Source organism: Pelophylax lessonae (genome assembly GCF_965119305.1).
Source record: "Pelophylax lessonae genome assembly, chromosome: 13".
Taxonomy (NCBI): Eukaryota; Metazoa; Chordata; class Amphibia; order Anura; family Ranidae; genus Pelophylax; species Pelophylax lessonae.
The window spans coordinates 131,424,377-131,436,944 of record NC_138780.1 but is presented as its reverse complement, the minus strand read 5'-3'; the positions used below and the strand labels follow the sequence as shown (position 1 = coordinate 131,436,944).

At 37.3% G+C, this 12,568-nt stretch overlaps 1 protein-coding gene across 2 annotated transcripts in view; it reads right to left on the bottom strand.

Moving 5' to 3' along the window:
* The window catches only part of PAPLN (papilin, proteoglycan like sulfated glycoprotein), a 169,514-nt gene that overhangs the window by 53,107 nt on the left and 103,839 nt on the right, over window positions 1–12,568 (bottom strand). Inside the window, exons 7-14 of one of the 2 annotated variants that reach the window (XM_082275588.1) lie at window positions 11,279–11,409; window positions 10,915–11,038; window positions 8,408–8,488; window positions 6,563–6,735; window positions 5,779–5,902; window positions 5,542–5,668; window positions 2,954–3,013; window positions 393–600 (exon numbers count right to left, since the gene is read on the bottom strand). In XM_082275588.1, the coding sequence (XP_082131714.1) occupies window positions 393–600; window positions 2,954–3,013; window positions 5,542–5,668; window positions 5,779–5,902; window positions 6,563–6,735; window positions 8,408–8,488; window positions 10,915–11,038; window positions 11,279–11,409 (1,028 nt within the window). The remainder of the gene's footprint in view (window positions 1–392; window positions 601–2,953; window positions 3,014–5,541; window positions 5,669–5,778; window positions 5,903–6,562; window positions 6,736–8,407; window positions 8,489–10,914; window positions 11,039–11,278; window positions 11,410–12,568) is intronic. The other variant, XM_082275589.1, reaches the window with a different exon arrangement.

Genomic DNA, 12,568 nt, shown 5'->3' with positions numbered 1-12,568 from the left:
TAACACTGATTTTCTAATTTGCATGCTTGTTCCTGCTTCCAGGCCTTTATAGGAAACCTAGCAGCCTAAAAATATAGAAATGTCATTGCTAACCTGCGTCTGAAAGTGTGAACTCTGAGGCTTAAATCTGAATCCTTTGCTTTGCTACATACTGTGTTGTTAAATCATAACGCATGCGGCCAGTAAAATCAGTACCTTAAACCGTCATATTTGTTGAAAATCAATAGTGCATTAATTAGTTAAGTGAGGATGGGAATCATCGCCACAGAAAGCTTACATCTTTACAACCAGGTGGGCTGTGGAAGCTGCTACAGTATATTACTTTGCTTACAAGTCTTCTTTAAAAAGGCTGTAAAAAGACCTCTTATGAATATGTACAAGGTGGCACTCACTGTTGTCCATTGCCCTGTGTTCCATTTAGCGCATGCTCGGAGATTGCAGACCTGCTGAGTGGCTGGCTTTTCTGTAAACGCAGTGCACTCTGCATCGTTTACCGTTTGTTGGGAGGCTCTGCCTTCATAGGAAATGCAGTACACTGACCGAGTCTGAGTGCCACCACCACAAGTGGCTGTGCATGGTCCCCACTCACCAATCTTCCAGCTGAAAGTCATATGAAAAGCGTGAGGATGTTATAATAATATTTCCCCTACAGAAGGTCTGAAAGAGAGCATCTGGCAATTAAGCTGATCATTCCATGAGCTACCTTCACGAGGCTAAAAGAGCTCTGTTGGCAATTAATTTCATTTTAAATCTGGAAATCCAATCTAAAAGATTTTATATTTATTGCATAATTATTTTTAGTTAGTGTGTATTTCAGTGTTTTGCAATCTGACTTTCACATTTCTACACACTTGGTTGTACAGTTTGTTATTTTACTAAATAGAGAGATGTGTAAATTATCTGCAAGGGGGAGTTCTGTATTTCACTGCATTTACTCTCTTGCCTTACAAATACTGATATATTAACCACATAGGGCATGTATCCTTTAAGTGGCCAACATGAATGCTGGTCTGATTACCCATAGTACAGAGATATGGGAAGGTTATGGCAGCATTTTTTACCTTTTAATAATATGCTGAACTTCAGGGAAAAAATAAGTATTTAAAATCTGTTGACATACAAGGAGTGCAAGAAGGTGTTTGCCACCTCTTGGACCTCTCCCTTTTGTTTATAATTTACTGGTTCATTGAGCTCCAATAGTATAGCTATTGCTCTGAGAGGAGACATACAGCAGCCTCTCTGCCTGCCTCTCATTCTTTCCCCTGCTCATTCACAGAAAGCTTTCAATTTTGAGAATGGGTTCACAGAATGCAAAGTGTTCAAGGTGGGCAGGCCAAGAAATTATAGCTGCTGTATAGGAAACCCATAGCCAGGGTGTCAGAGCCCCAAAGGCATAGCAATAGCTATACTACTCAGTGATACAGTAAATTGTAAAAAAAAAGAGAGAGCACCATTAGGTGTTATACACCTCTTTGCACCTAAAGCCCCGTACACACGCAACGATTATCGGCCGACCGATCGTCCGTCTTTTGTCCAGAGTTGTGTTTTGTTGGTTGGAATGTGCCTAGACTGCACACGAATTTTCTCGCCCAACAAAAATCTGCTTCTGAAGTGATGTCATGTGTTGGTTTGCTTTCTTTGTGTTCTTTCTTATCTGAGCATGCACAGTCTTGCTCATAAGATTTTTCCCTGTCAAAATCAGTACTGACTGCACGAAAATCGGCCGTGTTTTGACGGCCAACACAAATTTTATAGTCTGCACACCATATTTTTTTCGGCCGAAAAGTCGGAGTCGGTTGTCGGAAGCATCATACTAACAAGCCGAAAATCGGTAGATCGGACGTTGGACGAAAATTCCCTGTCAATTTTCGATGCGTGTGTACGGGGCTTTACTCATTGTGTGCTGTCAGATTTTAAAAACATATTTTTTTTTCCCTGAAGTTCTTTAAAATAACTGCATATTACTTTTTCACTATAGGTCCACAATAAAACATCACAGGATTGTGGCCAAAATGGTTGGCAGTTGTGCCCAGTGGCATTCTTATTTAGATATGATTGCTTTATTGCAAAATGCTCTTTTCAGCAAAATACATTACGTAGCATATGGAAAAAAGTTTTAAATCTTTGCACCAGACATGTAAGATCATAAAGCTTTAAGCACCCGCTGCACCAGGCCCACTTCCAGAGAACAGCAGAATTTAAAAACCCAAGGAGAAGCAACACGCACTTTTTATTGATTAATAAATATTTTTGTACATCTTGGTTGTGCATTAAACGTTCAAAATATGTTTGGTTGCATTTTTTTATACACAAATTATTGCTTGTAAATTATTTTACATGGGGAATACTTCTATGGAATAAAGCAAATAAACCAAATTAATTTCTCTATTGTAAATACGAATATATAACCTTAATCAAGATTATTTACAGGCTGTATTTTGCTTTTTTATAAAAAAAAAAAAAAATAAAGTTTCTGGCCTGGCAGTGCTGAGCCAGAAATTAGCTAGAGTATTTAAGAGATGGTGTGTGTAATCAAACATTTTTTAAATATTGTATTTGTGTATTTTAGTTCTATGTATAACACAAATCCATGTGATGGTTGGAACAAAGAAACGTTTCCAGCAATGTTGATCCATAAGATAAAACAAAACATCGGGCAGATGCCTAATCCCCAAAGTTTGTATTAACTCCCTGGATCATTTAATGCACAAATGATCTGCAAAAAATGTAGCTGGAGATAGTAAGAAAGGTATTCTTTTTATTTTCAAGTTTGGTTGTTCTTCGGTATACACAGCATACATTCTTCCATGTGAAAGGAAAGCTTTAAAAACAAGAGGCAATTAAATCATTGGTCACCAAGAGACTGTAGGTTTAGTATCCCTCAGAAGACACTGAAAAGGTCAGTAGGTTAATGCAAAGCTGCACCCAGTAAGAACATTTTTCTTCTGTTTACCTGGTCATTTTTGTGTTCACTATTCGACTCCACATTGTTGGCTGATATATGTAAGACATCCTTTTACACAGAATAAACACATATAAATGCATTGTATGCACAAAAACTACGTGTACATTTACATTACAGTGCAGATTATTTTTTTTTGCTAAAGAAGAAAACAAAGTAGATTGTAGTGGTCCACTCCAGGTGGCAGACAAGAAAACGTACTGAAAATTTTTAAGATGAATTGGATTCAGAAGGACCTCACAAAAGATCCAATTTTCAGGAATGATCAAATCAGCAGGGATTAATTTTAAGGGACAGGGAAAAGTAAAATTCAACTAAATAAGGATCATTGTAGTACAGATCACTGCAAGATCTCAAGTGACACTAAACTATATCCTTATTCACCAAAAATATTCCATACACATCCACTACTTAACAGCCCTGTAATTTATTTATTTATCTTTTAATCGTTTGTTTTGTGTTTTTCTGCCTTTTTCTAACGTTCTTCATGAGCTTTCAATCCTAGCCTTCCCCCCTCACTTTCATTAGTTTGAAACAAACTGTGAACGTTAGCTATGGTCATGTGCATGGCTTTATGCACACTACAAGTCTCATAGTCCATAGTTCTTAGTCCATCTCAGGAGCAGACAAGAGAGGGTGGCTAAGTTCATAGATACAATCGGACCATGGAGGATGAACATAGCCACCCTCTACCAGGAAGTCTGATCACAGCAGCAAAACCAAAAGTAATTTGCAGATATGGGGAAGGCTGGTAGAAGGTACTTTTTGAGTTTTTAGCACTTGGATAGGGTTTTTGTTCTTTAAAAACCTGACTTTAGTGTCACTTCAAGATCAAGAACAAGAAAATCAGATTCTTAGAGTCACAAGAAAGATTTGACCAAAATATCAGTATTATGGGGAAATAGGAAAACGAATAAGGTGGAAGTCAAGGCAAAATTGACTTTGTCAAAAAGTAAATGACAAGGGCCTCTAGTTATTGCGCCTTTCCTGTTGCATTATTGTTTTGCAGGTAACAGTTTTTTGTATAGGATACTACATTTCAAATAACAGTCTTTCTATGCCTTTTTTGGCAACATTTCTGAAACTTAGATCTCAGTGGGATAAAGAAATCTTTGTGACTCCACTACTCTTTGATTTCAGTGACAATCAGATAATACCCATGAAAAGGAGTGAGCACTAGAAAGGTGTGTGGAGTCAATCTAGGCAGCTTCCTTTGTTAGCAACCTTGGTAGGTATATAGACTAATGACATTTTAATGGTGAGGATTTGCATTTGATCCCCTTATGAGACACATTTTAACATTGTATTATACAATACATTTACTATTTTTCTATTTAGTATGCAAAAGCATATGCCTTTACAGATAGGTTTTTTTTTCATTTCAATGTAAACCAAATGGGTTGCCTTTACAGCACTAGGTCCTTCAGCTTACTAGGAGCTACAAATAAATGTGCCATAGCAGCTTTTTCACTCCACTAAATCAGATGGAACCAATTCAGTGATTACTGCTCCTAGACTTCTACTTTTAAAACAGGACATTTGGATCACGTGACCTAGTTTTAAAAGACTTTTGTTTAAAGTAGAACTATAGACAAAACTTTTTTTTCATTTTGGATAGAGGGTTATAACCCCTGTCTGATTTTTATCCGCCCATCTGTGTTCCATTGTGGAGACTTCCCTTCTCGTCCTGTCCCATAACCAAGCAGAAAGTGAGAGGAAATAACTGCAAATTAAGGGAATTCATTGGGGACCCCCAGGTCCCCAGAACTAGAGTTCCCATTGGAAGATTACCCCTCTATTACTTTTCTGGGGACAACCCAAAATTTGGGATTTTCTTTTACTTTCATTTTTAATGATAATGGTAAAAAGGACAAATAGAAAGGGTGAATTTCCTTAACGGCACACAGACAGCAATAAAAACTGACAAGCGCTCCAATTCCTCTCCACTCTATCCAAAATTAAAAAAAAAAAAAGGTTTGCCTTTATTTATACTTTAAGGTACTTTCATAAATACAACATCATTTTTTTTTTATGAGGGAAAGTGTATATTGCACGTCTCTGGAATTCTCTATGTTATTATGTCTTTATTCTGATGCCTTAACTTTTCCTTTAGGACTGCAAATGGAAAATGTTTTGGTTGCTTTCTTAAAAAGGAAAGTATAAGAACACATGCCCAGGAAAGATTCTAGAGTTCTATGTAGGCCCAAAATGTCCATAATCTCAAGGGAAAGTGAATTATCATGATGATAATTCCATTGATGCAATGATGAGAGGCAATGACTGTAATCAGGGTTGTATCCCTATGTTGGGACATGGGCCCAGTGGTAGCTGTCACTTCTGCTTCCCCTGTACTACTCCACTGTATAGTAGTGGTGACATAATAAAAGATTCATAAATACAATATTCATAATAAATAATAAAATGGATGATATTTGTAGATGTGTGGTACTTCAAAATAACTGTAAATCGGATAAAGGAAATAAACAAGAAATGTAACAATTATTATAATGGATAAGCCTAAGCTTATAGACAGAATTTTTGCTATGTAAAATAAAACAAAATCATACTGTATATCTCACCTTTTTGTCTGTGGACATGGCTGGGTGCTGCAGGTTCGGTTGCTTGGTGGAGCTTGTTTGTCCCTACACATATAATCTGGGTAAGCCTCATTGTCTATTGTGCAGAACAACAAGCGGGATTGGTAACCTATGAGAAAATCAAAGACAGGATATTATGATAGTGGAAGAAGCCTATAATCATAAGGCTAACACTAAAAAATAAAAAAAATGAATTTCTTCTTGTCTGCATTCTCCTACCTCCGCCACACTCTGCACTGCATTCACTCCAAGAGCCATAACTCCACTGGTAGTCGTCTGTTTCCTCCTGGTTGGGTAGGTAGTATTGATATTGTATTCCACGGTTGGGTTCTTGTCCAATGAGCTGAATTTAACAACAGTTATTTAGCCCAATGGCTAAGGCCAATTAAACTGAAATTTTAATATCTACATGGAGGATGATTATAGTTTTTTGGGAGCTCAGCTCAGTTGCTAGAAAGATCTACTGGAGTTCCTAGTACACTACCAGGGCTATTGCCATCTGAACTAAATTCTATACTCACTTCTTTGAAGAACGCAGTGGGGTAAGTGGGATTGTGTTATGTAAAATAAGGCATATATAAGTAGCAAACATTGCCATTTTTAGAATTAGTGAACACAGATGTCAAAGCAGCAAGCAGCTGCTATCAGGAAAAATGGCTTGCATTGAAAATGCTGTTTTTGTTTGCACTCACATGGACTTGTATTTAGGGGTAAAAAGTAAATCAGGTGCACCGGGTCACTACTTGCTGCATTAAGCAAAATGCCAATAAAAATGTAAAACTGCAATTGTAGAAATGAACACAAGTGGAGAAGGCGCCATAAGATCCAAATCAAAAGTCAACATTGCCTAGCAAAAAAAAAAGCTAACCACATACACAAGCCCTTACAATGTTTAAATTGAAAATATATAGATTTATTTCTCAGCAGTAGTGCTATGCATACTGAAGATGTAATACACAATAAGAAAGATGGTCTGTCCTTTATTTGTCATCAACAGACATACCTCAATAACCAGGGGTTCGGTAGTGGGTCCCCTGGCTGTTAGGACCTCAGGTGCAAGGTCCCCCTCTGACCCTCGATAGTAATGAAGGAGGGTGCTGGCTATGTGTAGAGCCCGGCTGTATTCAATGGTCCAATGTCCATTCAGGTAATACTCACCACGTACATTCTTTACAGCTGGAAAGAAGAATATATAACTATTAGATAAAATCCACATTATACTGTATAAACATTTTCATGAGCAAATTTGATATGTTTTGTTGTTTATTTATTTATTTTATTCATTTAGCAGCATTAGTTAACCATATTTTTAAAGGAGACAAAAAAAAAAAAAAAAAACACTATATATTTATAATATTACAAAGCTGAATAATGCTAGTATCCAACAACATTGTCAGTATTTCACTGTCATTATCCTTATATGCAGATTGCTGTGAGAGTGAATGTTACTCTGCCTTACGTTACTGAAACTGTTTAGTAGAAAGACGTGAAAATGGACTGCATGTCATCCGTGTATGAGAAAAGCTCTATAGGAGCCTAAAACCTAACAGACTCATAGAGCAAGTGTTTTATGCCTGTGATCCCATAGGAGAGATTTCTGCTCTATTCCTCTCTCGATAACTGAACATACTGGAACAGATAGGGATGGAAATACACTACAGATGACAATAAAACATACCAGTATTGTCAGCTTTCTTAACTCTTTTCAAGCAAAGATATATCATTTTTGCACAGGCACAGGATATCTGCTTTTGCAGTAAAACAACATTAAATAGTAAATCTTGCCAAACATCTAAAGGACCTCCTGAATACAATCTCCATCACTTGGTCAAATTTTGTAAAAAAAATATATATATTTTATAGTGATTGTAAAGCCTCAGTTTTTTTGTTAAAAATTACAAACATGTTATACTTACCAGCTCTGTGCAGTTGGTTTTGCCCAGAGCAGCCCCGATCCTCCTTGTCTCGGGTCTCTCCTCTATGCTCCTAGCCCCTCCCTCCTGTTGAGTGCCCCCACAGCAACCAGCTTGCTATGGAGGCACCTGAGCTGAGCCACAGCTCCCTGTGTCCATTCAGACACAGAGCCGTGACCCGACCCTGTCCCCTCTCTCTCCTGATTGGCTAACTGAATTTGATTGACAGCGGCAGAAGCCAATGGCGCCGCTGCTGTGTCTCAGCCAAACAAGAGGGAGAGTCCCGGATGGCTGAGGCAGTCGTGCACATCGCTGGATAGAGATGGGGCTCAGGTAAATATTAGGGGGGCTGAGGGGGGCTCATGCACACAGAAGGCTTTTTATTTTAATGCATAGAATGCAATAAGATAAAAAAAAACCTTCTGACTTTACAATCACTTGAAATAAGTTATGTGAGACTTTGTCTGAAAACTCTAATACATTTAATGTATTATTTTAAGACAGATGTATCTCACACAATGGGACTAATTTACTGAAGGCAAACAGGTTTGCTCACTTTGCAAGAGAAGTTTGCAATTTAATACAGAATTTTGCCCCAGAACTAAATGAATGAGATGAAGTTCTGCTGACTTTCATCATCCAGTTGTGTCCAAGAAAAAATGCAGTTTTTTATTTTCCTCGCACATGAAACTTTCACTAGGCTCTGGGGCAAATTCTTTTGCAAAGTAAACGGCCTATTTGCCTTTAGTAAATCAGTCCCAATGTTTTTTTTATAAAAAAGAGATGTGTTGTACACATTGTACTTGGATTTCTACTAATGTCTCAAAGAGCTATGTGTTTTACTTTCATGCTTCTTGTTATACAATTTGGGGAATACATTGTCGTTTAAAAATGTAACTTCCATTTTAAAACTTGCAGGATCATTCTGAATTTACCTAAAAAGTTCCTTGTAGGAGTGATTTCCTTCACCTGAATATTGACTGCTCCAGATGGAATGGTGAAGAGTTGGCTGTAACCTAGAAGACCAAGAAAAAACTCTAAAGAAAACTATTATATAGACTTACTTTTTAATACTTTTTTTTCCAATAAATTTTTATTGAATTTTGAAAAGTACATACAGAGATACAAAAAATGGCCTCGTCCAAAAAGCTTGTATATTTGACATATGTGTAAGGAGGTAAGGCAGCCAGCAACAGTGTACAGCAAATCATATTAGTATGTGAACTGTAAAACAGTATTGAAGGGTTAGAACTGAGCATGTTGTAAGCGGTATGTGGTGCAACATGGATTACATATGCAGCCAATATATCCACCAATAAATAGAGTGGTAAAGGAAAATAAAGAAGAAAAAGGAGGGTAAACAAGTATGGAGTCAAAAGGAGGGGGGGAGAGGGTGGGAGGGGCCAATCAAGGGGGGGGGGTGACACCAGTCCTAGATTCTATGGTATTGTGGAGACTCTTGTTACAATTCCAATAATTGCCGCTCAAAGTTGCGCCGTAGATAGGTTGAAACCCATGACTCCCAGAAGGCTAGCAGGGAGTTCCTCATTAATTAGGGTCCAATGCATTCAAATTTTGACTTAGGGGGCAGATAGGTGGGGCAAGAGCTATGCTTTCATGATCACCTGCTTCAAGACTGTAAGGATGTGCGTCATGAGGGTAAATTGAGTCTAAGTAAGTCCTTACGGTTGTCTGTTGAGGAGGGCCTCCAGTGAGTTTGGCAGCATAATTTGGCGGAAGTTGGTTTGGGTCATATCATATACCTGTTGCCAAAGGCGCCGCACCACTTGGCAGGATCACCAGGTATGTATAAAAGAGCCCGACTCCAAACAGTCGTTGAAGCATTAGGCAGATGTGTTAGGATAGTGTGGGCTTACTTTCTACCAGTGTGGTATTGGGTGAGCAAGATTTCGTGATAGCCCAGATTTCATCCCAATGTTTGGGGTCAAGGTGTAATTGGAGATCTTGTTCTCACCTGCTAACATGTCTTAAAGGTGCTGTCAATCGCCTTAAAACAAAATTTACTAAGATCTTAAAGATATAATATAGCACCCACACAGCTCCTCATCTCTCTCCCATCCCAGCAGCCAGTCAAGCAGAGCAGCATACATAATGATGTCACGTGTTGCAACACATTGTTTACATCTCTACAATCCGAATCCTGGAAATGTAAAAGATTCTGGCAATGAACTGGCAACCAGAGCAAAATTTGGCTGGTCATGGCTCATTTCAAGCAAGTTCCCAGGAATGATTGTTATGTTTTACTCCCTTACCTATTGTAAAAAAAGAAATACAGGAAGTAAAATGTGGTTTTTAGTTCATCCTTAGTTCCTTAGTTTCAGTCTGATATAGAGATTGATTGATTGCATGGTCAAAATTATGCTAAAGAAGGATAAAACATTTAGGAGAAAGGAGTAACAAATAATGTACACTGCTGTCACCCCCAAGCTTTCCTATGGACAGGAGCAAGTAAAGAGGGAGCTGAAGAGGCTAAAAGGACAGTGAGCCATACCACCAGAGGGGTAATTGTTTGTTTGTATGTGCTAGGGGGTGGTGAAAATAATCATGGGCTGTTCTGTGTGGTGGGTTTTATATACTTGACACATGCACTGTTTATGTTACATACACCTGACTCCAGCACTCTGTGCCTTACCCACCATTGATTCCTACTCTCTGTACATTGTACACTCCTGATTCCTGCACTTTGTACATTACACACTTATACTGCCAGCACACTGTTGTTGGTTGAACTGGATGGACTTGTGTCTTTTTTCAACCAGAATAACTATGTAACTGTACAAAGGCTCAAGTTTTGAGCCCATCCCATTGTCAGCACAGTTTTGCCACACCCACTATTTGCTGCAGTGTGTGCAGCAAATCTGTTTGATAAGTACAAAAAACAAGACCTGTTGATTCTGCAAATAAATTTCTCCCCCCTATATTATGGACAAGAGGGGAACGGGGTGATCTGTAGTTTTATCCTAGGGTGTCAAATTTGCTCCTCCATAGTACAGTATTGTGAATGATCATTGTCACCCTAGGATGGAAAATGTGTTATTGCTAGGATCATCAGTTGAAAATTAGGGAAAGCCTAGAAATAAAAAACGAAGGCGGACTCCACATCTAAAGACCGATGAACTAAAATTATCTTTGGTTTAGATACAATTCAGAGGGAAGAAAACTTTTTTTTTAGAGCTTTGGCTAGTGTGAACCTAGCATTACTGTTTGTTAGAAATACTGTATGTAAATAGTTTAATGTCCATATTCTCAGACCAGAAACAAAAAAAAAGTCATGATGATAACAGTTATAGCAATAAACTAAACACTAGACATTACTAAAATGATATATACATAGTTTTTTAAAAGAACTTATTTAATAATGTTGACTTGCCATGGAGTTCGTGTAGGATAAAAGAGCAAAAGAAAGATCTAAGGAACATACCTTTTGATAATGTAGGTGTTTCATAAGATCCTTTAACCTCATAGCAGGTGCTACCATCCCCTCCACACACCAAGCACCGATCCTCTTTTTTAGATGAATCCAGAACGTTGTCACAACCAACAGTCTAAATGATCAAACCATCCAAATTCAAGATGTTAAAAACATAAAAAAAAACAAAATAAAGAAATCATTTTTGGGGGGGGAGCTGTCAATAGCTGGCCTATTAAAAAATTAAACAGTAGATTTATAATTAAAAAGTCATTGCACCTTTATTAATATTTTACAAACTAAAAAAAGGAAATGAGTTATACTCCCAAAACCACAAAATATGCTCCATAATATAATACAATTTTAGATAACTTACCTTACACACCCCCTCTACACAGATGTCTCTTCTGCCCGGTTCACAACGGGTTCCATCAAGAACAGCATTCTTGTGTCTATAGTAAAAATTCTCTCCTTTGGGTATACAATTTAACTCACACTTATTGGATGCTTGAAATGAAAAGAGAATAATGTATAACTTTCCTGTTCGATTTAATGTACTTTAACTTTACTCATAACCTTTATTCTGTTTTGTTTGAAACACCAATAAATGTTTATTCATGCCAAATTTTGTAAATTATTGAGGTTAAAATATATACAATATATCAGTACATTTTATAGACTTGAATATGTATATCCAGGGTGCCAAGTGATTATTTTTTGATATTTTAGAAATCAGGCGCTTTTCTATTTAGTAGTCATAACTATCAGACATTCAGAGTTGCAGTGGGGTGATGGCTTCAATCTTTATGTCTTTCAATGAAGCCATGCCATTGCCAATTTTTTTTTCTTTGTCAGCAATCTTTATTCCACAATGAACAGTGCATTACATGTAACTCCACCCGCCAAACCCTACACCTTTAACACATTTCACCTAGAAAGGGGCCCAATCATATAGACTTTGCAACCTATTTTCTAGTAAGGTATTGCGTGTGTCTTTTGATATCAGGTATATATTATAATCCCACATGTTAGCTTGTCTGTTTGATATCAGATAATCAATAGATTATATTTTGAATGGCTTGTTTGAAAATATATATATTTCCCTTTTGTCAGATGCCTCTAGTACAAACTGGAGGATTTCACATATTGCTACGAACACGGATCTCATCCTTACACTAGCAAGTGATGGATTCTGGCCATTTGTTTATACTCAGATAGAGTGACCTTCATTACTGTTTATTGAATTATAAGTTTGGAAACCATGAAGATGACTCTTTCACTGGCGTTGACCCCCCTCTAGACCCTATTCCATGGCTGTCTTTCCTTTCTCTTTAATGGCATGTGATGGGTGGCTGGGTCCTCAGGTCAAGATGGTACTTAATAATTATGGCACATGTATATGATGTATACCTTTACTTCTTCAGATCAGTTTTGATACAATACTAGACTGGCAGCTCCTGAAAAAGTGGCGTATTCTATGAAATGCGTTGGATATATGTATATCACTTTTACAAAATGTTTTGGTGAAACCAATGAATAACATTCAACGAATAAGAAAAAAAAAATCATTTTTATTTAAATTTAATTTTTATCTTTTACATTTTTTTGTCTCCATTATATTTATGTTTATTTTTTTTATATTGTTATTCTTATTTTTATTTTTATT